This window comes from Panonychus citri, unplaced genomic scaffold (assembly GCF_014898815.1).
Source record: "Panonychus citri isolate SS breed McGregor unplaced genomic scaffold, ASM1489881v1 Contig00068, whole genome shotgun sequence".
NCBI classification, from domain to species: Eukaryota; Metazoa; Arthropoda; class Arachnida; order Trombidiformes; family Tetranychidae; genus Panonychus; species Panonychus citri.
Genome location: NW_026515473.1, coordinates 608208 through 631690, shown reverse-complemented (window position 1 = coordinate 631690; position 23483 = coordinate 608208). Strand labels below are relative to the sequence as shown.

General features: G+C 28.8%; 4 protein-coding genes and 1 pseudogene across 5 annotated transcripts; 3 read left to right on the top strand and 2 right to left on the bottom strand.

The window, feature by feature from the left end:
* Positions 1–564: 564 nt before the first annotated feature.
* On the bottom strand, positions 565–3295 carry LOC128386364 (uncharacterized; annotated as a pseudogene).
* A 974-nt stretch (positions 3296–4269) lies between these two features.
* On the top strand, positions 4270–6125 carry LOC128386274 (gamma-aminobutyric acid receptor subunit pi-like). Of its 2 annotated transcripts, XM_053345280.1 has the most exons (5): positions 4271–4559; positions 4627–5085; positions 5152–5286; positions 5363–5592; positions 5665–6125. In XM_053345280.1, the coding sequence occupies exons 1-5, from the start codon at positions 4469–4471 to the stop codon at positions 6103–6105; spliced, it is 1356 nt and encodes a 451-aa protein (XP_053201255.1). In that variant the 5' UTR covers positions 4271–4468; the 3' UTR covers positions 6106–6125. The 2 variants fall into 2 exon arrangements, with proteins under 2 accessions (XP_053201256.1, XP_053201255.1); XM_053345281.1 differs by lacking the exon at positions 5152–5286 and having other exon boundaries at positions 4270–4559.
* Positions 6126–6416: 291 nt separating this feature from the next.
* On the top strand, positions 6417–8832 carry LOC128386275 (glycine receptor subunit alpha-2-like). Its single transcript, XM_053345282.1, has 5 exons — positions 6417–6956; positions 7036–7482; positions 7821–7955; positions 8052–8281; positions 8352–8832. Exons 1-5 carry the CDS (start codon positions 6839–6841, stop codon positions 8712–8714), a joined length of 1293 nt encoding a protein of 430 aa, XP_053201257.1. The 5' UTR covers positions 6417–6838; the 3' UTR covers positions 8715–8832.
* Positions 8833–8940: 108 nt separating this feature from the next.
* LOC128386273 (DENN domain-containing protein 2B-like) lies at positions 8941–11654 on the top strand. Its single transcript, XM_053345279.1, has one exon. The coding sequence runs from the start codon at positions 9486–9488 to the stop codon at positions 11349–11351; it is 1866 nt and encodes a 621-aa protein (XP_053201254.1). The 5' UTR covers positions 8941–9485; the 3' UTR covers positions 11352–11654.
* Positions 11655–11917: 263 nt separating this feature from the next.
* LOC128386276 (calbindin-32-like) lies at positions 11918–22211 on the bottom strand. Its single transcript, XM_053345283.1, has 8 exons — positions 21912–22211; positions 21333–21421; positions 19966–20142; positions 19124–19180; positions 16253–16401; positions 14873–14972; positions 14534–14605; positions 11918–13345 (listed from the first exon to the last, which is right to left on the bottom strand). Exons 1-8 carry the CDS (start codon positions 22030–22032, stop codon positions 12995–12997), a joined length of 1116 nt encoding a protein of 371 aa, XP_053201258.1. The 5' UTR covers positions 22033–22211; the 3' UTR covers positions 11918–12994.
* Positions 22212–23483: the final 1272 nt, after the last annotated feature.

Here is a 23483-nt window from a genome sequence, read left to right as displayed (position 1 = left end):
AAACGGATTCAAGATGAATCTTAATAATTATTGTTATTCTTTTTCTCCAATAATAACCATATAATGTAATTACTTTAATCGTAAATTTAATCAGCCTTGAGTCTATCACATTTCTATTAGTGGAAAGTTAATCACAATTAGACGAGTAATTAACCAGTGAACAACAATCAACACTGATACTTGATTAGAATAATGTATTCTCTTAGTATTAGTAATCAATCCTTCATCAAGCTACTTCACCGATGAATTCATAACAATTTACCCAAAATCACAGGTTATCCGGGGGCCGTTATCCTCGAGATACTCAGAACTGTCCAATCGATTTTACTTCAGGTAACAATTTAATCCGAAACCTATTCCCGTGACTGAATTCAGTTGATTGTCTCTTAATGATTATAGCTTTCTGGTCAATGTCAACTTTAAATTATTTTTGGACAGAAAATCCAATTGATATTAATCCAATTAACTTGGAGCAAAATGATTATTCAATTAGTTTAACTACTTCATCTAAAATAGCAACATCATATGATGGACGTAAGTTTAATTCTTATGATTACAATTAAATTGGATGTAAATTAATTGGTTTGTTTTATTTTGTCATAATTGATAGAAAATCGAACTTGGTTAACATTGCAATTTACATTTCGACGAAACTTGGGACAAGTTTCCGTTCCAAGACATCGAATAATCGAAGACCAACTTTTATAGATATTTAACTGAATTCGCTGAAAGTTGCAGGGTTTTGTAGTAAAAAAAATTCTTTATCAGGAGAAAGATTAAGGCGATTAAGATTAATGAAGAAGATGAGACAAGGCCAACGCCGATACATCAGTCGATTCCCGTGATCTCTCATTTAAAGAATCGATCATCATAATTAAAATCGGTGTTCCAACCAAGTCGAAAATATGATTTCTCTGTCAATTAAAGTAAAACAATATTCCATATGAGTAATTTACTTGATAAGATTGAGTTTCGAAAGAATTTCCAATTTCAATATCATCTTACCATTTGAATGAGAAATCAAACTTAACCTCATCCACCTCGAGGAGGAGGTGGAGGTCCATTTCCTGAACTTGGAAATCCTCTTATCCTGCTCTTGTTTCGGTCATCTTTAGGTGGACCATCAACAGGTAAAGACTTCGTAAACTGTTATAAGAAAAAACAATTAAAAACAAGATGGAAAATCAATCAAAGCAAAAAAAGGAACCAAAACTAAAAAGCAACTCACAAACCAAGGATGAAGTAAATGAGGCCAAAGAACAGCGCAATCGGATCTCTCCAATCGACACCTCGTTTTTCAACAACTTCACCTCCTAGAAAACAATTAAAAGAAAATGAGAAACAAAAAATTAAATTAAAATCACAATTAAAAAGAAAACAATCTCAACCCAATGAAATAAACAAAAGCACAATAACCATACAAGGAAAAGGAACCATTGACCAAAACAAGAATTAGAAAAGGTAAACAAAAGATTGTTTTCTTTTTCCACCAATTGATTTATTATTTTACGAATAAGATTCAATATTCTAATTACTTACTCGAGTTGATATAAACCATAGTTAACTAATTAACTAAGGTAATTGTCCATTTAACGAGGAAAAACTAAATTAAATGAAAACAACAAACAACATCTCATATGTTTGAAATACTTTGACAGTGAATCTCAACAACATGTTTTTGACGTCATTCTAAAGGAGGTAAACTTAAAATTCATTTAATTGGTTCGAAAATCAATTTAATTGAATATTATTTAATTCTCAAAATAGTGAGAATAGTTGATTATATTTTCGTTATAAATTTGACTTTAATCTAATTACGATGGAGTTTGAATGAAAAATTTAATCCAAAGTCTTCGATTGGAAACATCATTATGATATAAATGAGGATCTTTCATCGAAATGATTGTAATTTTAATTGTAATTGTAAAGAAAATTAATTCATCAATGAAATGGATAAAAAAAAGTGAGTTTCAACATGATTCTGTCACATCCAATTAAGTGTTGACTTTTTTTTTAATGAGTAAATTATATATGTTGTAATAATAGTTGATTGGATTTGTTATGCTCGATGGACAAATCAATTGATCATTTGATTAGTTAATTGTGAGGTGAAATAACGAGCCATCGGGATGATTGTTGATTCTAAACCATAAAATGCTGAAGTTTCAAGTGAGTTAATACACTTTTCACCCTGATAATCAAATTCCCTCGCTGGACAAACTCGATCCGGAGCTTCACCGAATAACTTTTCTATGAAAAAGATCATCGCTTGTTTACCATCTAACTTACATCGATCAGTTACTTTTCTGTGGAAATAGAAATACAAAAACATGATAATAATTTAAATCGACAATTAAATTCACTAACAATCTACTCACTGATACAAACAACTCTGCCATTTATTATAAGCACAACAAGCGACTTGTAATCGCGAGTCCATCGTCTTAACGGTAAATGTCCCACCGATTGACGATAAGAATGGAAAATAACATTTCTCCTTGTAGTCGATTGTATTAATCACTTCGTCAACGATACATGGAGCAAATTTTATGAAATCTGAAAGAAAAATTTAATATTATCATCATGGAAATTTAATTATCTTCGCTAATTAATTGTATCTTTTTTTTTACCTTCTCGCAATTTCCCTGGATCACAAAATTTATCAACTGTTCTCGTGAACTCTTTGATTATATTCTTGGTTAATTCCCGTTGGAAAGGAGGTCCACAGTAATTAATCCGATCAACCAAACAATCAAAAGTATCTCGAGTTATACTTGAGGGAAAAAGTTGATTAACTTAATCAGTTTAATTTGATTTAATTTGATACTTACTTGCAAAGATCATCAAGTCCATTGTTACTTGATAATATCCGACTGAATATTTTTGATTTGAATATTTATCAAACTTTTTGAAACATTTTGAAACAATTTTCAATGCACAAGGTTGATTGTGATTTTTTTCACTTAATTGTTGTCGTTGATCATAAATCCACGTTGATTGTTGACAATAAATTAAATAAGGTAAACAAACCATTAGGGTAATGTAATGTAACATTTTTCTATCAACGGTTTAATCTTAATCTCTAAAAATAAATTGAAAGTTCACCTTGATTGTTGATAATCACAAATCAAATTAAATTTAGAATCAAATGAAGTTTTTGTTTTGTTTGTACTTGATTACAATTTAATTAACCATTTCGATTGATTGGCTTTCATCAATTTAATTAGAGTTGAACGAATTAAACTTTACCAATTAGAATGAGAAAATGGTTGCACTTCATTGGTCAACTAATTAGATTCTAATGAATGAAGCAGATTTGCAATTTACAATTTAGTTGATTAATCGAATGTGTCAAAAAATTTAATTAATCATAATGTGCCATTAATTAGTCCAGTGAATGTAAAGATGCAAACGTAACTTATAAATCAACAATGGATAACAGAAGCGCAGGTTAACATGTAATCAAAGTGTTACCACAATCAACTAATTGTTAGACTTTGAAGTTTAATAATTAATTAATTACATTGAACTTGAAAATGATTTTTTTTTCGAGGGACTTGCAGAGTTACTAGAAGCTGAATATAAGGTCAAAATAGTTGATTTCAGCGAAAGGCCGTCGTCCAGATCAGTTCAGTTAAATTGTGGACGAAAATTTGGCAAAGTCTATTGTTTTTACTAAATTCGCGCGAAAGTTTAAACAATGTTATTGATTTTTTTCTCGACTTGAGATATTTGCACAATTTTTTCGCTAGCATTCGATTTACAATAAGAATTCGATGAGATTTTGCGAATAAAAATACAAAAAAATTTGAAGGCTCCGACGAATTTGAGAAAAAATGACGCGAAATCAAGTTCGAACTTTCTTCGAATTTTTCGACTCGACCGAATAATTTTTTTCTTTTACAAACACTCGAATATTTACAATGGACATTCAGAAATATCTTAAAATTGGAATTGTATAATTGCACCAACAAAGAAACGGATTCAAAACGAATCTTAATAATCATCTTACAGTTATTACGATTCACGTTTTTGATGCAAAAACGATGACTTATTGAAACCAGAAACGGACTCGGTGAAGTTAGCGAACTGTGGGTCTCAACTCTGCATATACGACTAACGATAATGTATCAGTTTAGCGATCATGTTGATCGCCGAAACCCTTGTTATTGTTATTCTTTTTTCTCCAACAATAACCATATAATGTAATTACTTTAATCGTAAATTTAATCAGCCTTGAGTCTATCACATTTCTATTAGTGGAAAGTTAATCACAATTAGACGAGTAATTAACCAGTGAACAACAATCAACATTGATACTTGAATAAGTTAATTGTTTCCAATCAAAGGTTTTCAATTTTTATTTCATTTCTTTTTTACCTTAATGAATCTCTTTATTAATTGATTTTTTTTAGATTGTTAAATTACAATTATTAGTATTTTAGATTGATTTTAACACGAATCATCAATGATTAGAGTGAAACAATTAAGTTTACTTAGTATAATCTATTGGTTATTAAACCAATCAATTGGATCTGAATCATTACCCGTTCCCTTGAGTAAGTAAATTAACTGAATGGAATTGATTTAATTGTCTAATTGTTTTCACATTCTTAATGATTGAAGCGCTATCACCAAATCCAGATCAACCATTGGCTTTGTACAATCAGATTAAAATTGAATCAATATCTTCATTGGACACAACTCAGGCCACTTTTGATGTCGATCTGTTTCTTATTCAAAATTGGTACTTAAATGAATCAGTTTGCTTACATTACACAAAATTACACGATAACTATCAATTCAGAGCCCCGCTAATTGCTAACGACGATGATTTAACCATAATTGAATCTGATCTATTGTCGCAAATTTGGTTACCACGAACTCATATTTCTCAAGTGAAAACGCCAATCAATCCATCATCAAGCTACTTCACCGATGGATTCATAACAATTTACCCTAAATCACAGGTTAATCAATGTATGATTAAGTTCCTCAAACGGATATTAATTAAGGTCGAATGTGATCTTGACTTTCGCCGTTATCCTCGAGATACTCAAAACTGTCCAATCGATTTTACTTCAGGTAACAATTTAATCTGAAACCTATTCCCGTGACTAAATTCAGTTGATTGTCTCTAAATGATTATAGCTTTCTGGTCAATGTCAACTTTAAATTATTTTTGGACAGAAAATCCAATTGATATTAATCCAATTAACTTGGAGCAAAATGATTATTCAATTAGTTTAACTACTTCATCTAAAATAGCAACTTCATATGATGGACGTAAGTTTAATTCTTACGATTACAATTAACTTGGATGTAAATTAATTGGTTTGTTTTATTTTGTCATAATTGATAGAAAATCGAACTTGGTTAACATTGCAATTTACATTTCGACGGAAATTAGGACATTTTATCCTCGAGATAATAATTCCCTCAATATTCATAATAATCTCAGCATTTTTTTCATTTTTCATCGCGATCGAAACTGGATCAGGACGATTCGCCTTCAGCGCTCGACCATTATTCAATTTAATTGTCCTTTACAGTAGTTACAAAACCTACTTACCGCCACTTTCTTACGTCAATGTAAGTCATTAATCTTGTAACAATCAACTGATTATTTCACTAATTATGTAACCTTTGATTGTCGTTAATTAGGCTGGCGATGTTTGGATGTTAGCTAATCTTTTCTTTGGGTTCATCGCAATGTCCGGTGTTGTTTTCTGTGTCCATCTTTGGCAAAAGCAAGAAATTAAACCAACCAATTTAGGAAATAGTTCACAATCAACTTTAATTGTCAGTAATTTAACTCATCCACCAATCAATGGAATTGCTAATCGTCGACGAACCCAATTAGCAAGATCATTCACAATCGATGGTTTCGTCAATAACAACAATCTAATTAAATGTAATTGTCATCGATGTCGCAAAATTTTCATATTGAAATATTTTCACTTCTCAAAATGTTTAATTAATCCTAATCAAATTAGTCTAATGACTCGAGCTAAATATGATAATCTAATGAAAATCGTTTATCCAATTAGTTTTATAACATTTAACATCTTCTACTGGATTTATCTCCTTAATTCAGACCAATAAACTAATTACTTTCCTAACAATCCTGTTGGTTTAACCGTTGATCGCAATTAACTTTGATTATCACACGTGAAATTTGATTGTAAAAGGAAAGGGTTTTTTTTCTGGCTCCTAATTAACTTGAGACTCTGCTAATTAGGTGACTGGTTAATTGCTATTAACGAGTTTCTTTTATCATTGATTAAGTTGAACAATTTGTCTCTAATTTAGTTTGTTCAACTTAATCAGCAATCACCAATTAATTCAAGTTATTAGTTCATTAGCTGATTAAATAAATTGTATTGAGATGTTGATATGAATTGATTGTTTACTTGGATGATTTTGTTTCCTATCGAATCAAATTTAATCACATAGCTTGGAATCTAATTGTTGGTTGATTGTTGATTAATTATCAATTTGTTTCAGAGGAAGTGATCAAGTGGCTCTTGACCATAAATATCGTTTTATATTATTAACAAATTGTCATAACAATTAAGATAGTTAATCAATTTGTATTCCAAGGTTTTTCATTCTTCTTTTCTTATTATTAATTAATGTGTGGAGAGAATCATAAAATCTAATTCACAATTAGATAAACAATCAAGTTATAAGATATTGTTAATTGTTAAAGCTTGTATGTTTATCAGCATTTATTTCATTTGTTGGGAATCAACAGTTGATTTAATAATAATAATTGTTACTTGTCAATTGATTGAAAACCCATTTCAATCAACACAATTATTTCATCTAACTGGGAATGATTAAACTTGTGAATTTGATTATTATTGTGACATTTTTAACTGACCAGTGGCTATTTGCCTTGTCTTATGTGCCTTTAAGCAAAAAGATTGTGACAAATGATAAAATTAAAAAGGGTTAGTCATCTTAATTGTTTCCTCTAATTGTTTTACAATCCAACATGTTAACAGCAATTTTGGTTTTCCTATTTAATAGATGATTCCAAAGTCAAGGATCCATTGATTTTATACAATCGAGTGACAATTAACTCTTTATCCGCTTTGAGTTTGATGCAATCAGAATTTGAGCTTGATTTGTTTCTCTTTCAACGGTGGAAAGTAAATGAAACAATTTGTGAACAATACAAATCACTTCATCGATCGATTGTTGGTGAATCTGATTTAGTTTTACAGGATGGAAGTGAAACAATTACCGATGTTTCAGTTTTATCACAACTTTGGTTACCACAAACTTATATGGTGGAAGTTAAATCAAGTTTAAATACGAGAACGGCAAATAATGAAGGATTTTTAACAATCTACAATCAGACCAATGGATGTTCAATTAAATTCACCAGGAGATTATTTTCCAAAGTTGGGTGTAAAATGGATTTCAGGGAATATCCCAATGATATTCAAAATTGTTCCTTGACATTGACAAGTTGTAAGTAATTCCAATTGTAGATTCAAATCCTTTGGTGGTGATTGATAGATCAGCAGCAATTAAAAGATGCCCTTGAAATTTTCTAATCGTCATCTTATCAATTTGGGTTAATCATTACCAATCTCTGAACGGAAATTAATCAATGATCAAATTGATTGTAATCCAACAACGGAAATGCTTAATTTTCCTTCAAGAGTATGGGACAGATTTAAGATGATTAAAACATTTCAAGTGTTTACATGTTTCAGATGATAGACAATTGATCATCTCTATGGTTTGATAATTCAAATGAAATCGTTGGTAAAAGTTAATTGTTGGTGTTTTCACTTTGATTGTAGATTTTTGGTCCGATAATGTGTTGAAATTTGTTTGGGATTCTCCTGATTTGGAACTTGATTTACAGAATATTGATCAAAATCATTACGAGATTACGTTTACAACGGAAACTCATCGAAGCCTTGCTTTTGATGGAAGTGAGTAAAATCTAATTGATTGATTGGGTAACTAAATCAATAGATTTAAAAACTGATCGAATAACTTTCTCTCTTGTTGATTATCTATTCATCAAGAAAATCGTACTTGGCTAACGATTCGGTTGATATTCCGAAGGAAAATAACTCATTTCATCTATCAGGCAGTTATACCATCGATTTTAATTGTCAGTTCAGCTTATTTCTCATTCTTTATATCAGTCGAAAATGGGCCAAATAGATTCCTCTTCACGGCGACACCTTTTTTCGCACTGATTACCCTTTACAGCGGTGTCAAGGGTCAACTTCCTCCGGTTTCCTATGTAAATGTAAGTAAAAATTGTCGTTAATTGTGAATTTCTAGACAACATGAAGTACCTAATTACCTTTTTCTTTCAGGCAAGTGACATTTGGATGTTAGGAACACTTATATTTGATTTCTCAACAATTTGTATAATGTCTTGTTGCTGTTATTTAACCAAATTGGATCAGATCAAGAAAATGTCGGCCAAAAAATCAACCACCACGGAGGCAGAAAATGACAGTCAACAATCACCACCTTGGCATCATAAGAAACCGTTAACCAAGAAACCAACATTACTAAAGCATTTTTCCTTCATTGTATTTACAGTTAAAGATGAATCTCTGTTCAGTCCGGCTGATCATTTGGACAATTTGATGAAATTATTGTTTCCATTGTTGTTTTTAACTTTCAATTGTGTCTATTGGATACTTGTCCTTTCTCGGCGTCTTTTATCATAGTTCATGTAATTTTATTCTCATCATCACAACACAATCAACCAATTCACAGTTAACTCATAAAAAAACAATCTGAAAAACGATTAAAAAAAACACAATAAAATTAGAAATTAAATCAAAACATTTTCACTTTTAGAAGAAAAAAAAACAAAGAATCCGCTTCGGGTTGGACTCGATCTTCTATGGATCTGAATCCAAGTTGCAAGAGAAATTAAAGAAAAGTGAATTTCTACCTTGACAATTAACGAATTGTAAACTAATCATTCGTTAATCTTTTAACCCTTTCTCTCCTATTAACTAATTGTCATCTAATTGTTAAGTGAATTAGTGTGAACAATAATGTGAAGAAAAGTAAAAAGGAGGGAAAATCAATTCAATAATAATTATCTTTTTCTTTCTCAACTGTTACCATCAGATGGCAGAAAACAAGAAACAAAGTGAAAAAAATTTTCTCTCCAACCAGTTGATTCATTTTGTTGATTGTCTTTTTCTTGTTTCTCTATTTTTGTGTAATAATTAATTTTGTTTATCATCTTTAATTAATTAACCATCATTCACTCTCAAAGAACCAGCTATTTATCTCAGTTAAAATCTATCCAATGACCATTATAGGAATTGTTGACTTGTAATATTTTTGCTGTTCTCAAGGTTTATTAACCCTCTCTGTGTATTTTTAGGGTTTTCATTTTGTGTTTGTGTTGATAGTTTTTCATTTCTGTTTAATGGTTTGATTTGTGTTACCTTTTATTTTTTGTTTCTATTATTCTGACAGAAATGAATATTACCAATGGTGTCTCTTCAAATAGTCCAGCACCACCCAGTAAACCACCAAGAACATTTGCTCATGATTTATATCTTAATGCAAAGAAAAGCCTTCGAATCACTGGAACAGTTTCACCGGTAACTTCTCGTCGAGCTCGTTCACCATTACCAAGAGTTAACCAGAATAACAATTTCTCTTCAAATAAGGATAATAAGAATTTTATCAAAAATTCTAATCCATATCATTATTCTAATCATGTTTATAGTTCAGTTGATGATGATAGTAAAACACCTTCAAGAAGTTCAACTTTAAGACGACGATCGAAAAGCTTTGAACATATTTATGCCGAACCTGAATTACCCGTTAAAGATGATATTCAAATGAGTGAAAAGTATAAAAAGCTTCGTGGTAGAGTTACCCCTGCGGAAGTTGATCCCTACATGGTTACAGATTTGTTTAAGGTAAAGGAAACACCAAGTAAACCAAGCCGTATAAAGGATATAATTAAACAATCGTTTTCCGCTTTACGCCGATTTACCCGTATAACTGCACTGGATAGGCCAGAATTTGATGATGATACCGCCAGTGAGGTCAGCCCATCGGAGATTGCTGAACGTATAATCTACGTGAAAACATTGAAACGAAATCATACCCTTGATACCTCCGATTATTACAGTTCTGTTGCTGATACTAAAACGGAGGTCAGTTTATGCCGTTGCTGTCTAATCATTAAGGATAACGGATTAACCTCAATAATACCAAGAAATGTTAAACTCAATAATACTAAATTGATTGAAGAGTTAACCCAATTTCCTGGACTAGATTTTGATTATTATTGGTTTACCATATGGACGAAAGATGATAAATTTCTTTACGCTTATTGTGAACGTCAAAATCGTTATAAACGCCGCGTTTGCATTGTATCGGATGTCTATTTTCCCGAACTGTATATAAGAATTTTCAAAACTCTTGGTGGTAAAGAAGAGATTGATGCACCCGTTATATCTTTTCTTAAAAAAAAATGCTGTGCACTTCCAGGCGATGATTTAACTTACCTTTTCCTACTCAACATTCAAGTTCCTTATGATTGTCAAATCAGTTTAACCAAACAATCTGATCTTCTCTATCTGATTAATCCTAATCTGTTACTCATCTGTATTGCCACTTTAATCCATGAACGTCGGGTGGTCCTTGTCTCTCGACAAGAACAGCGACTTATCGCCTCGTGTCGTCAACTTGTTTCCCTACTTTATCCACTTTCATGGGATTACATGTTCTGGCCTTTGGTTCCCTCAAATCATATGTCACTTTGTTCAGCCATTAACATGCCTTTTCTAATTGGAATTCAATCTAGAGATGTTTGGAAATTCATCAACAATATTAAAAAACGAGATGATAAACTGTTAATCATTGATTTAGATCGTAATATCGTCTTAATGGAGATTGGAGATGAATCGAAAATAATTCCAAGTAAAATATCTAAAGCAGTTCGACTTGCTCTTGATCTTTGCCTTTCCATGAACGATCCTCAAGATAAATATCGTGACGGTGTTACTCGTGAAGCTTTTATCGAAATGTTCATTGAACTTATTGGAACCGCTCGACTTTTTATCACCGAAGATGATTTCCAACGGGAAGCTTATATTGCCTCAATTAAAAGTCGAAGCCATCAATCATTCCTTCAATGGTTCACTGAGACCCGATTGTTTAACAATTACATTAAATTCAATCAACTTCGTTTAATACAATCTCGAATCCATCCAAAGTATAATCATTTCCTACAAATGGGACTTTTTGAGATGAAATCTCTTCAAATAATCAACGAAACTCAAAGTAAACCAATAAGTAAATCATTATTTGGTAAATTCAAGATTTAAATCATAATCATCATCAACATAAACAAATCAACAATCGTGATACAAAGTTTAATGAGCAAGATCTGAGATATAATCAAAAAAAGCAATTAAGATTTAACTCCAAATCAACAATCTCTCCGTCTATGTAAATGTTTCGTTACTCATTTCAATTGCCATTAGTTTATAATTATCATTATATTTATAATTCACTTTTTACCTTTGAACATGTTTGTTGATTTAACAAACAATCAACAAAATTTTTACCAATTTTTTTATATCAAAATCAAAACAAATGACTAATTAATAAATCAACAATCAATGAAATAGCTATTGTAACAATCGGGAATCGGTTGATAAACACAAACTACAAATTACGATTTAATCATCAGCATTTTGATTCCAGTGAATGACAATCATATCTTATCATCACTAATTATTGTTCCCATTTGATTAATTAGTTAACTTGATTATAAGTTAAATGTTTAATTGATTAAATGATCGAGGAAAACAATCAAATTTCAGGGCAATTAGTTTATCAATTTTGATTGATCTCTTTGATGAATTAACGATAATAACAACAGAGTTGATTAATATAACTAATTTAACTTTTAACCAAAACCATTGAACAATCAACATCAATTAGATTCATTCTGATTAACAGTTAATCATTAAGATGACACTTAAATTATTAGACCAAGTTAAGAATCATTTAAATTGATTGTTACCTTTTCCTGGTTCCATTTTGTTTACAATTTATATTGTTGTTGATATTAAATGATAATATTAAAGTAATTACCGATCATTATGTTAATTGTTGTTGATGATTGAATTAAATGACAATGGACATTAATCATTATTATTTTAATCATTAAGCAGACAATTGTTGATTATTTGATGATGTACAATATTGATTCAAGTCTAATTTACATCGTTAATTGTTGTTATTAGGATTACAATGGTAGATTAAATTTTAATCTAAATATTGGTTACAATTTAATTAAATTGTTGGACAACTTGTAAACTTTTGCCAAAATAATCAATCAAATATTAATCTATTAATATAATTATAATAGTAATCAAAAGTTAATTGAACTTGACAGATAAACTTGCTCAGAGTTACAATTAAAAGTTAATTGTTCAAGGCTTTCAAGTTTTAACTTTCAATAATAGTTGATGATGATAATTAACTTTGCAATCGACAATTAATCAGAAATTTGTAAGTAGTGAATTAGCTTAAAAACAATTAATAGTAAATCATGTTGATCAAGCGTTAATTGTTAAGTTGAGTTTGTGGTTATGGTACAGAATCAGAAAGTTAATTGTGGACTGTGTTTTGATCGTTAATTATGGTTAATATTGGTTAATAAATTTTCCAGTAATTTACAAAATTAATTTCAATTATAATCAACAAATTAAGCAATTGATTGCGATCAATGTTAAACGGATAATTGAATGAAAAACTTTGATGGTTGATTGAAATTAAAAGATGAACAATTAAGTTAATCACATAAATGTGAAACACCAACAATAAAATTATCATATTAATATAATCAATTAAAAGATTTGTTTTCCTTTAAAAATAACAATTAAAATAATCAGCATCTTAAAAGTGATTAATCAATTAGATGATTTTCTTACACTGAGCAATTAACAATCAACTGTGATCACTTTTTATCATTTGATTTAATGGTAACAATTTTATTATTATCATTAATCTTACTTTTGTTGAGATGATTATTATTAATATGATTATTATTGTTATTATTATTGTTCCTGATATTATGATTAACATGAGAACCATTCTGATTATGATTAGATTGAGGGTGATGATTATGATTAAGATTAAGATTATGATTAATCTTATCATCAATTGATTCCTCCTCCTCCTGAGCATGTTGAGCCAATGCTAACAGAACCATAGTTAACTCCTTCTTGTTAATCTTTCCGTCTTTATTAAGATCACATCCTTTTAAAATGGATCGTTGAAATTGCTCCAGATCCTGAGCATCATAATCCTGACAACAATTAACAACAATTAAGAGATAATTAGTCAACAACAATCAAATGGAAACGGTAACACGAAGCAAAGTTTTGTAATAAATAAAAAAGGGAAGACTCAATTTGGTGAAAACGTTTTTTTCAAAGTTAATCAGATCAATAAAAGACTAAACAATTAGATTTAATTGTGTGACAATTGATTATTGTCATCTATTAATTATTACAATTGATCTAATTTGTTTTCTCAAAAATCACCCAGAATTGTGGCTATTGTGTTGTTAATGTTAATCATAGTTAAATTGTCATGTCGAGTTGGTTAGTGTGAAAAGAATTGATTTATTTTGTTAACCATGACAATTAATTAATTATTTCTGTTACCGTTATATAACTGATTATATTAAAGAATTAGCAATTAATTTATCATTTTCGATGTGATATTTTTGTCCATGGAAATTGGATTGACCTTGAAATTGTTGATTGTCTGGGGTGAAAAATATTTCTCCATATAGATTCATGTGACATTGAACATGGAATCAGATAAATTGCAATTTAATGTTGAATAAATTGTTCACCATTTAAATTTCATGTTGACGTACAGTTAAAGACTACGATGGAAAATATAAAATTCAAATTACAATCGATTCAGAATCTGTAATAAGATGAATCTGTTGAAAAGTTGATCTTTCAAAATGACTGATACTTTTTTCACAATTGAAATGTTTTCTAAATTAAATTCATCTTGATGATTAGTTGATTGTTACCTTAAAAATATTCCCAAACTAAACATCTCTAATCTGATTGTTACTGTTTTAAATCATCTCAACGATGATGCTGGAAACTCACAAGTTTAGTTTATATTGCCAACTAATATTAATAGATGAATCTTTTTGATTGATAAATTGTTTCACTTTAAACAGTTAGTTGATTGTAAGAGTTTACGTGTTATTATCAATTCGAGTTAAATTGTTGAAGACTATTCAGATTCTAATTATCAACAGTTTTCAGAACAAAATATCTCAAATACACCAAATTCTGACAAGAAAAAAACAAAAGTTCTGAGCAAAATGAACTGGAATGAGTTTCTCTCTCTCTCTCCAGGTAAAAAATATGAGAAGGTGAAAGTAAAACGAGTGGGTGGTTATTTGAGATGATGAGGATGAGGATGAGGATGGAGATGAAGATGAGGATGGTTATTGTTGACTCACTCTTTTAACCAGTTCAAGTAGATCTTTGAGAAAACCTTTCAACTCTTCATTCTCAATGGTTCCATTGTTATCCTGGAAAAGAAAAGAAGTAAAAAAAATTCATCATGAAAATTGAACATGAAACCAGAATAAAAATGAGATAAACTGCTGATTATATACATAAATATGTTGATGATAATGATGATGTTATCATGGAAATTTGTATAATGATATCCGATGGAAATTATTATAACATAGTTAGCCTAGTTAACTATTTGTTAACAGATAATTTGATCACAATTTAAATATTAGAGTTTTCAAGAAAAATCTTAATAGAGATTCTTAAATGATTATAATTACCCGATCATAAAGAGCGAAAACAGTCTCAATATCTTGTTGAGTTAATTTGGTTCCAATGAAATTAGATCGACACAGGAAATTCTCCTTGACCGGAAGTAATCTGGACAAAAAGGAAGAACAAGAAAAGAACCATACTCAGAATAAATAATAGTACAAATAGATTATATCAGAATTTTTGAAAGAATTATCATCTCTTTCAGGAGAGATAAAAGTAACAGAATTTTCTTTTTTTATTCGAAATTTTGTCCTCAAAATTTGATCAGTTCAATTCATGGTTCAGTTCTGTTAACAGGTAGATAAAGATGAGAATGAATTTTATCCTGAATCCTTTTCAAAATCCAAAGTTGATCGAGTTACAGTTGAAAAGGTATTCTATTTCTCTCATGGTTTATTATCATCATAATGACAATCATCTCACTCCCAATTTCAACTCCCATTGATGATAACTTATTATCAAGAATCCCTGGTGAGTATAATAATCCGATTCATGAGAAATCCGATGATACATATATGGATTCTCATGGAAAAAGGATTGAAAATGGACCATTGATTGGAAAGAATCGAGATTTTTTCTTCTTTTTATCATTTCCTTTTCTCTTCAAATTCATATAATCTTCAGAAACGATAAGAAGAAAAAAAAACACTCCAAGCCTTTTCAAGGAATTCGTTTCAAGTACAAATATATAACCGGAATAAACTCATAGCTCTCACCGATTGGAATAACATGAGATTCATATTCCATATTGATTCTAATACACAGTAATCAACTTTACTCTTTCGATAGCATTTAGAATATATTAAATATTATATCTAATATATGATGATAATAATATCACAAGTTAATAGAAGGGAAAATATTTATGAAACTGTTTCAAAAAGTGTTCGGTGAAAATAATATCATATTCATTTGGAAAAAAAAAGAAAAGTTTTATCCAGAATTTTACCTTACTAACATTTAGATAATTTCATCTCATTTCTTATTCTTGTATGAAAATCATAATGATAAGTTCATCTTCCTCATGGTGAGTTATTTCCTCATAGTTTCTCATTATATTCATGGTGAAAACATGATTATATTAAACAAGTAAATCCATTAGCATTGTTACTTAATTTTTGTTTCATTTCCTTGAGAATATTATTTTATATCATAATCAGAGTAAAATATTCATACTAAGACTTTGAAACTCATTGCATGATATTAACGTGATTTCACTTGATTGTTGTATTAATTTACTTCTAATCATCAGAATCGACAAATGAAACAAACAAATTGAAGGAAAAACTTTCTGACAATTTTAGAGGTTCATTGATTTGTCTTAATTATGGAGTCGATGGTTTTTCAATTACAAATTAATATTAATAGTTAATCAATTAACCTACTTTGCCATTTCGCTTAATTGTAATTTACCATCTTTATTTGTATCAAAGATTTGGAGTAAAGTATCAGTGTATTCAATTAGTTTATCCTCATCAACGTCTTCGTCAATTGGTCCTCGATTTGCTTCTCGCATTAAATCACGTAAGAAATTCTGAAAATCAACAATTAAATTAAGATCAATATTCTAGAATTTTGATTGACCATCCAAGAACTGAATTTAAATCATGTTTCCATCGGAATTAAGATTATAACTTGCGACCATTTAATTTGATTGTTTAATCGCAATCTAATCAGACTGATCATGTTTACCTTTTAATGATATTGAAAATACATAAATTATAATAACAATTAGAATGTCCATAAATTAATTAACTTTATTGATCCGGAAATTGAATGTCCAGGCAAAAATAATAATCATTTAATTTAATTAATTTACTAAATTATAAATTCATATGTGTAATATATTCAAATTTAGTTGCTAATATAATCAATTAATCCTCTATCTCAATGATTAATATATTAGCAATAATAATAATTTGAAAATAATTAAGACAATTAAAACATGTAATGGACTAAAATATGAATATAATCAACCAAATACTAATTAATAATTGAAGGTGACAAGTTAACGATAAAATAATTTACTCTTGAATATTATAATTGTTGATTAACTGTATTAAAAGATAAATGAAAATGAATAATTAACTAAACCTAATATCTGAATAGTTGATCAATATAAACAATTACTGTTATTATAATGAATTGAAATGATCGTTAATCAAGACAATCAAGGATTAAAATTGAACAGATTACCAGAGAGGCTTGAGGTTGATTAAGATTAACAATTGATCCAGTCAGTTAAAGGATTGATTGGAGATTATCTCATAAACTGAATTATCTACCAAATGATGAACCAGGATAAATTTAATTATCGTTACTAAATCACGAATAGATAGTTGATCATGATCGTAAATGATCAGACAGGTAACATAAAGTGAGTAGTACTTTTTTCATGATTAAACTAATGGTTTCTTTCAGAAGTTAAATATTAACTTTTCCATCCTGAATATTATCATCTTCATCTTCATCTTCATCTTCATCTTCATCATGATCATTGATCGATAAACACAAAAGATATTAGGAAAACCTTTACCTGAACTTTACCTGAATTTCTTAAGACTGAAAGTTATATACTACAGATTTAATGTTATTATGAATCTAAGACACGAAATCAAAATGAACTAAGAGATACACAATTTAAATCTAATTTTATTGATCAGCTAATCAATTGGGGTTTTTCACCTTGTAAATTTAATAGTTTCAAGTAAAAGAAACTACTAATGGTTCAGCTCTTGTAAAGTTCAGTTGAAAATGAGATACTTTCTTTTTTGTTTCTCCTCATGTTGATCTTGAATAAGTTCAGACAGTTGAGCCTGAGAAATATCCATAGATTGGAGAGTCAGAATTTACCTGATACTAATAGATAATGATGAAGATACTGAAGGTAATCTTGTTGATCTTATTGGGAAAAAAAAGATTCATCTTACAAATAATAGATAAAAATAGAGAGAGAGAGAGAGAGAGAGAGAGAGAGAGAGAGTAACAAGAAGATGAGTCTCATCATGAACATGAAGTTTTATCATCATGAAAAAGGTAGAAACCATTAGTCAAACCAAATAGACTCATTGATAACAATGTCAACCAACAATTCCTAGAATCTTATATCCTTTTTTATCCCTAAAAGTTGAGCCTCATAAATCGCATCAACTTGGATCGATAACTGTTATTATCTAATATCATTATAATCAACAATTTCTCCAGGTAATCAACGATTTTTAAATATATAAGATAACTTGATTAGTATCATCTTTTTACTGAGAGAACCATTAATCATTATCAGAATGATTCAAGTTCTTGTAATCAATGATGAGATAAATTAATCTTATTGCTTATCGATTATAATTTAATATTTAGACTCATAAAGATATTCATTTGTTTCATTTGTTATTCTTGAATAATACATTTCAAACTAAACTAAAACGAGAGCGAAACATTTTTTTTATTATTCAATTTGATTACTTTAATTATTAATCAATTTGTTTGTCTAATCGGAAAATTTTTCCAATTGAAAGTTAATCTAATTCAAGTCTCATGTTGGTTGTAATCGTAATTGTAATTTGAAAGTAATGATAAATTAAGTTACTCGAGTTGTTGGTAAATAAAAATCATGGTGAAATCGTTGAACAGAAAATGATTGAAATGAAAAAAAAATCCCCTGTAAATATAACATATTATTTGGTTAACCTTTGTTTAGATATAATATATTTCATTTGTTATCATGACAAAATAATAAGTTTCAGTTATTTTGTTCATATCAACTTGTTCCGGCTCAATGGGTATTATTATTCAGGGTAAACATGATTCCAGTTCTGAGTGGAAAAGTTTTCCTTTTTTGTTGTATTATCATTTGTCTTGAGGGGAAAACTTTTCATTGATATTTCATGGTGATTATCATGATGATTATGATGAGATAACAAAGTAATCCTGAACTTGAATGTTTCGTTTATTGTAACAATCAATTGTTCAGCTTTGATAATCAACAGTTGATTTGACTGACATGATTGTACATCACATGATTAACAATCAGTTAGTTTGTTACCTTTGCTATAAGGAGAAAGTTTTTTTAATTGAAATTCATCATCGGCACAATCAAATTAAATCAACTGACAGTCAAAATCTTATTTCCGATTGTGTCAAAAACTATCACTTTAAATTGAGTGAAAGTGAAATGTTCATATGACCTTTAATATGGATTATCAATTCAGTTGATTAACTAAATTGTTGTTGTAGAGAAAAAATTTACAACTAATTACCTTTAGTTCATCAGCTTCAATGAAACCACTATTATCGGTATCGTACTCACGCCAAATCTATAAATATATAATTACGAAGATAATTTAGATAACAATTAGTTAACTGAAATAGTGGAAAATGATTGAATAATCAATTAGTTTGATTACTAATGTTAATCATCAGTTTGTGTCAATGTTTGAATTGAACTGGTTAACTTTTTATTACAATGAGAATCAGTCGATTGTGTTAATCTCATTTGCATAAGTAGTAGTTAAATGATTACGTTTTAAAATGATTGTAACCTAAATTGTTACGAGTGAAAAAATATCATCAATCCCATTGGAATTAAAATCAATAATTAATAAAGTAATTACGTTTATCCATAAACCCTTCTGGATACTACGATAGAAAAGCCAATCTAATCATTTGAATTGCGTTGATAATTATCAATGAAAAATAATTAACAATTTAATTTTTCCATCGATGGAACTAACAAAATAATATAAAAGTAATAACTCAATTTATTGATCATGAAAGTAAATTGTTGTGATAATTTAATGAAAAGTATTGAGACTGATCCTATTACCGATAATCCATCTAATCAACGTGATAACAATTCACTCGTAAGTCTAATTGTTGAAATCATATTAACTAAGATAAATGTAATCATATTAACGATATTAAATATCAACATGATAATCTTTCAGTTAATCTGAATACACAAGAATTAATATTAAATTAATAATAAAAATAATGGAAAAAGGATAATGACAATTATTTGGATTCTATTGGGAGGGATAATGATACTTAATGGAAAAGGGATTTAATTGAGATTAAAGGATTCGATTCCAATTGTGATTACCTTCATAAATTCAACACTAGAGTCCAAGGGATTATCAAATCGAAAGAGAAGAAGAAAACTTTCTTCTAATGGTAATAACTGGGCCAGTTCTCGAATTTCGATTGCTCCGTCCTTATTATCGTCATAAGCTTCCATGAAACAATCCTTAAGATCAGCTAATGTTGACTCAGAGAAAAGCTGAGATATTGTGACAATTAAAATGTTGTGAGAAAAAAAAAGAAACAATTAATCCATTTAGATGATATTGATTCTTTCAAACTAATAACAATCTATGATGATGAATATCACCACAATTCTGACTACAGGTAAGTTATCATGCTGATTCTTTCATTATATTGCCTGGATTATTATTCATTATGAGTTTCATATGTTACATTTATGTAATTTCATTGATAATAATTCATTTTCTCATCACCATCATGATCATAATTAGTCAATTACATTAGTTCAAGATTGTTCAATGGTAAATTATGTGAAATTTCATGTTTTTCATGATAGATTCAGATTATGAATGCGTTGGGAGTGATGAGAGAGTGATGTAAATGATTATCATTATTCATAGGAAATTGAATTTAATCATCAATAGATTAATAATTAATAATGTATTAGTTGTGATTAAACTTATCACTAATTTGCAATTCGTGTTGATAGATACAAATTTGTTGTATTTTCATTGATTAACAAGTGTCTAATTGTTGATCAAGATTAAACATAAAAAAAACACAGATTTGATTTTAAGTTATAATTAAATTATATTTATGATAAGATTAAACTAATTGTAAGTCATTTAATCAAATTGAATATAAATCAACGTAAACATAATCAACCTGATCTATTTAGTCAATTTAAGAGGTAAATTTGATAAACAAATGAGACAGATTAATATTACTTAGTACATATAAGTTAATTTGTCTACATAATTTACTTAACAGTTAGTTAATTTCTATTCTTGTTTACCTAATTAACTAATAGCTCTTAATCAACTTCTACTTATTGTTAATGTTATTTTTAGATGATAAGTTTATCATCAAGAGGGAAAAACTAATGTGAATTATTTTCTTGCTCATAAATGAACTTTCATCTTAAACTTTTCCCCAAGCTAAATGGCCTATTGGTTATTTACATTGTACTATCGTTAATTAATTAACTGTTCAGGGTTGATTTAAATTCCTATGTTGATGTATTAACATGATCTATTGATTTAGTTACCTGAAAACCTTGAGAAAAAATCATCAACTTGGGAATAACATTGAATAGATCTCGAAAATTGGTTCATCTGAATTTTGGAACAGAATTTTCAATTTTCCAGTCGATTGTTAAAATTTTGTTTCTAATACTTGATTTCTAATTGTTAACAATTAACTTACCTCAGGATTCATTTCGTCGGTTGGATTAATTGAGAGGATAAATTCTCGAAGAAATTTATCCAATTCTCTTCCCTCAATGAAACCATTTCCTTTAGAAGACAATTAAGACAGTTTATTGATTAGTTATCGAAAATTTTACCAAATAAATCAACAATCAATGCGAAACAATTAATCAACGATTAACTTTTGCTTTGATGAGGAAAATGAATTTTAAAGTTTCATTGAGAATCGAAATTGAAATAATCAAAGTGTAAATATCATTCAGATGAATTAACTTGACACTTTCGGATAACATTTTCTCATGACCTTTAAACTACAATATCTAAATTGGAATCATGATTATCATGGTTAGTTTTATAATCATGAAGAGATTGAGTAACATGATAAATGTGTAATGTTTGTGATTTATATTCATTCACATGATACCAACGATATTAAACTGAGATTCACGTGGATTGGACTCTAAACATTATCATATAAATTGATTTATATTGATAGTTTTGGAAAATTTTTCAATTTTTATCCATTCAATTTGATTGTTGGAGTTAATTGTTGATGGAAAATTAAATTTCAACTTACCATCTCTGTCATAGTGTTTCCAAACCTCCATGAATTGTACTGCAGTTAAATTACGAAGCTCGTTGGTTTTACCATCTCGAAATTGACTGAGAAAGTTTTTCGGTTTACCTTCAATACTCATGATTTAATTATTGGGAAACAATTGGCAAATTAAACGAGAAAATAAACAATTGATAACTTTGACTATTGTTGATTAATCAGTTGAAATGATTGTTGATCATCAAATGAAATGAATTACTGGTTGAATTTACTTTTTTATCGGTTTTTCTGATTCTTTCCTAACTGTTGTTTCTCAATCGCAAAGATGGAGAGAGAGAGAGAACGAGAGAGATGATGATGAGTGCGCAGATTAGAATGACTATTATACTCTAGTCATTGAGCAGAATTAGTTCAACAGATCGATAGAATCAAGAATTTACAGAATTTTCACCATGAAAAAGGAAAAAGAATGACAGATGAGAAAGAAAAATTGAGAGAAAATAAAATATCAACACAAGTTATATTTTCCATCCTTGGGTTGACTTTACATCAGGTAACATATTCACCATGAAGATAATTATCATATTGTCTTCTCGTTGATTAACATTTAATTATCATTATTTCATCTTGTTCGTTATCATCTCATGAGAATTGGTCTAATTACATTTTCTCTTTAACCTTAATTTACTTATTTATCTGTTGATTAAAATTTAAAATGATTCGCGTTCATTTTAAATTGTTTCATCTTTCTAAGCCTAATTGTTGTAATCTAACAGTTGACAATATTCAATGAGTGTCAATCATTAATCACTCAGTAATTAATTAACTGTTATTGGTGTAAATTACTTACATATCCATTAATTGTAATGTTTTTTTCTCATCTCAACAAATCAATTGATTTAAATTGTCACCTTGATTTTTTTTATTACTTTTCTCGATTGATACAAATTCAGCTATTGATTAAGATTAACTGTTATTGTATTACTTATTCATTTATGGGAAACTGAGTTGATTTAAGTCACAATTTATTTAAATTACTCGAAAAAGTTTATGAAAGTTTGTCCTGAAGATAATTATTACCAATCAAATAGTAAATAACATTTCACAATTAAGTTTTCAAAAGTTTTCGTTGGATAATTAAGGCAACAAACGATTAAATTGTAACTATCATTTACCAATAAACTTTAATCTAGTTGGTTTTTTGCTCTATTGATTGTTAATTAAGCTATAGTTTGATGCTGATTTATGGGATAATTATTAATTTCTTTATTGATTTTTACGAGTGGGTAGAGTGAAGTTGCGATGATAATTGAATGATATAATTAGATTTAATTGGTAAAATTTAAGTGTAAAACTAATGAGAATCAATCTCATCAATAAGTCAACGATTTCATTGACTTCCAATCAATTGCCTGAACATGACAGATTGTTACATATTTATTGTTTTAACGATCTTAAATTTACAGTTATCCTCATGGAATTACAATTTTAAGGTCATGGGTTAAAGGTTAATTGATTGATAAACATTTAATTCATTCATTTGATATCGATTCTTATTTATCAATTAAAATACCAATACAACAATTTTCACCT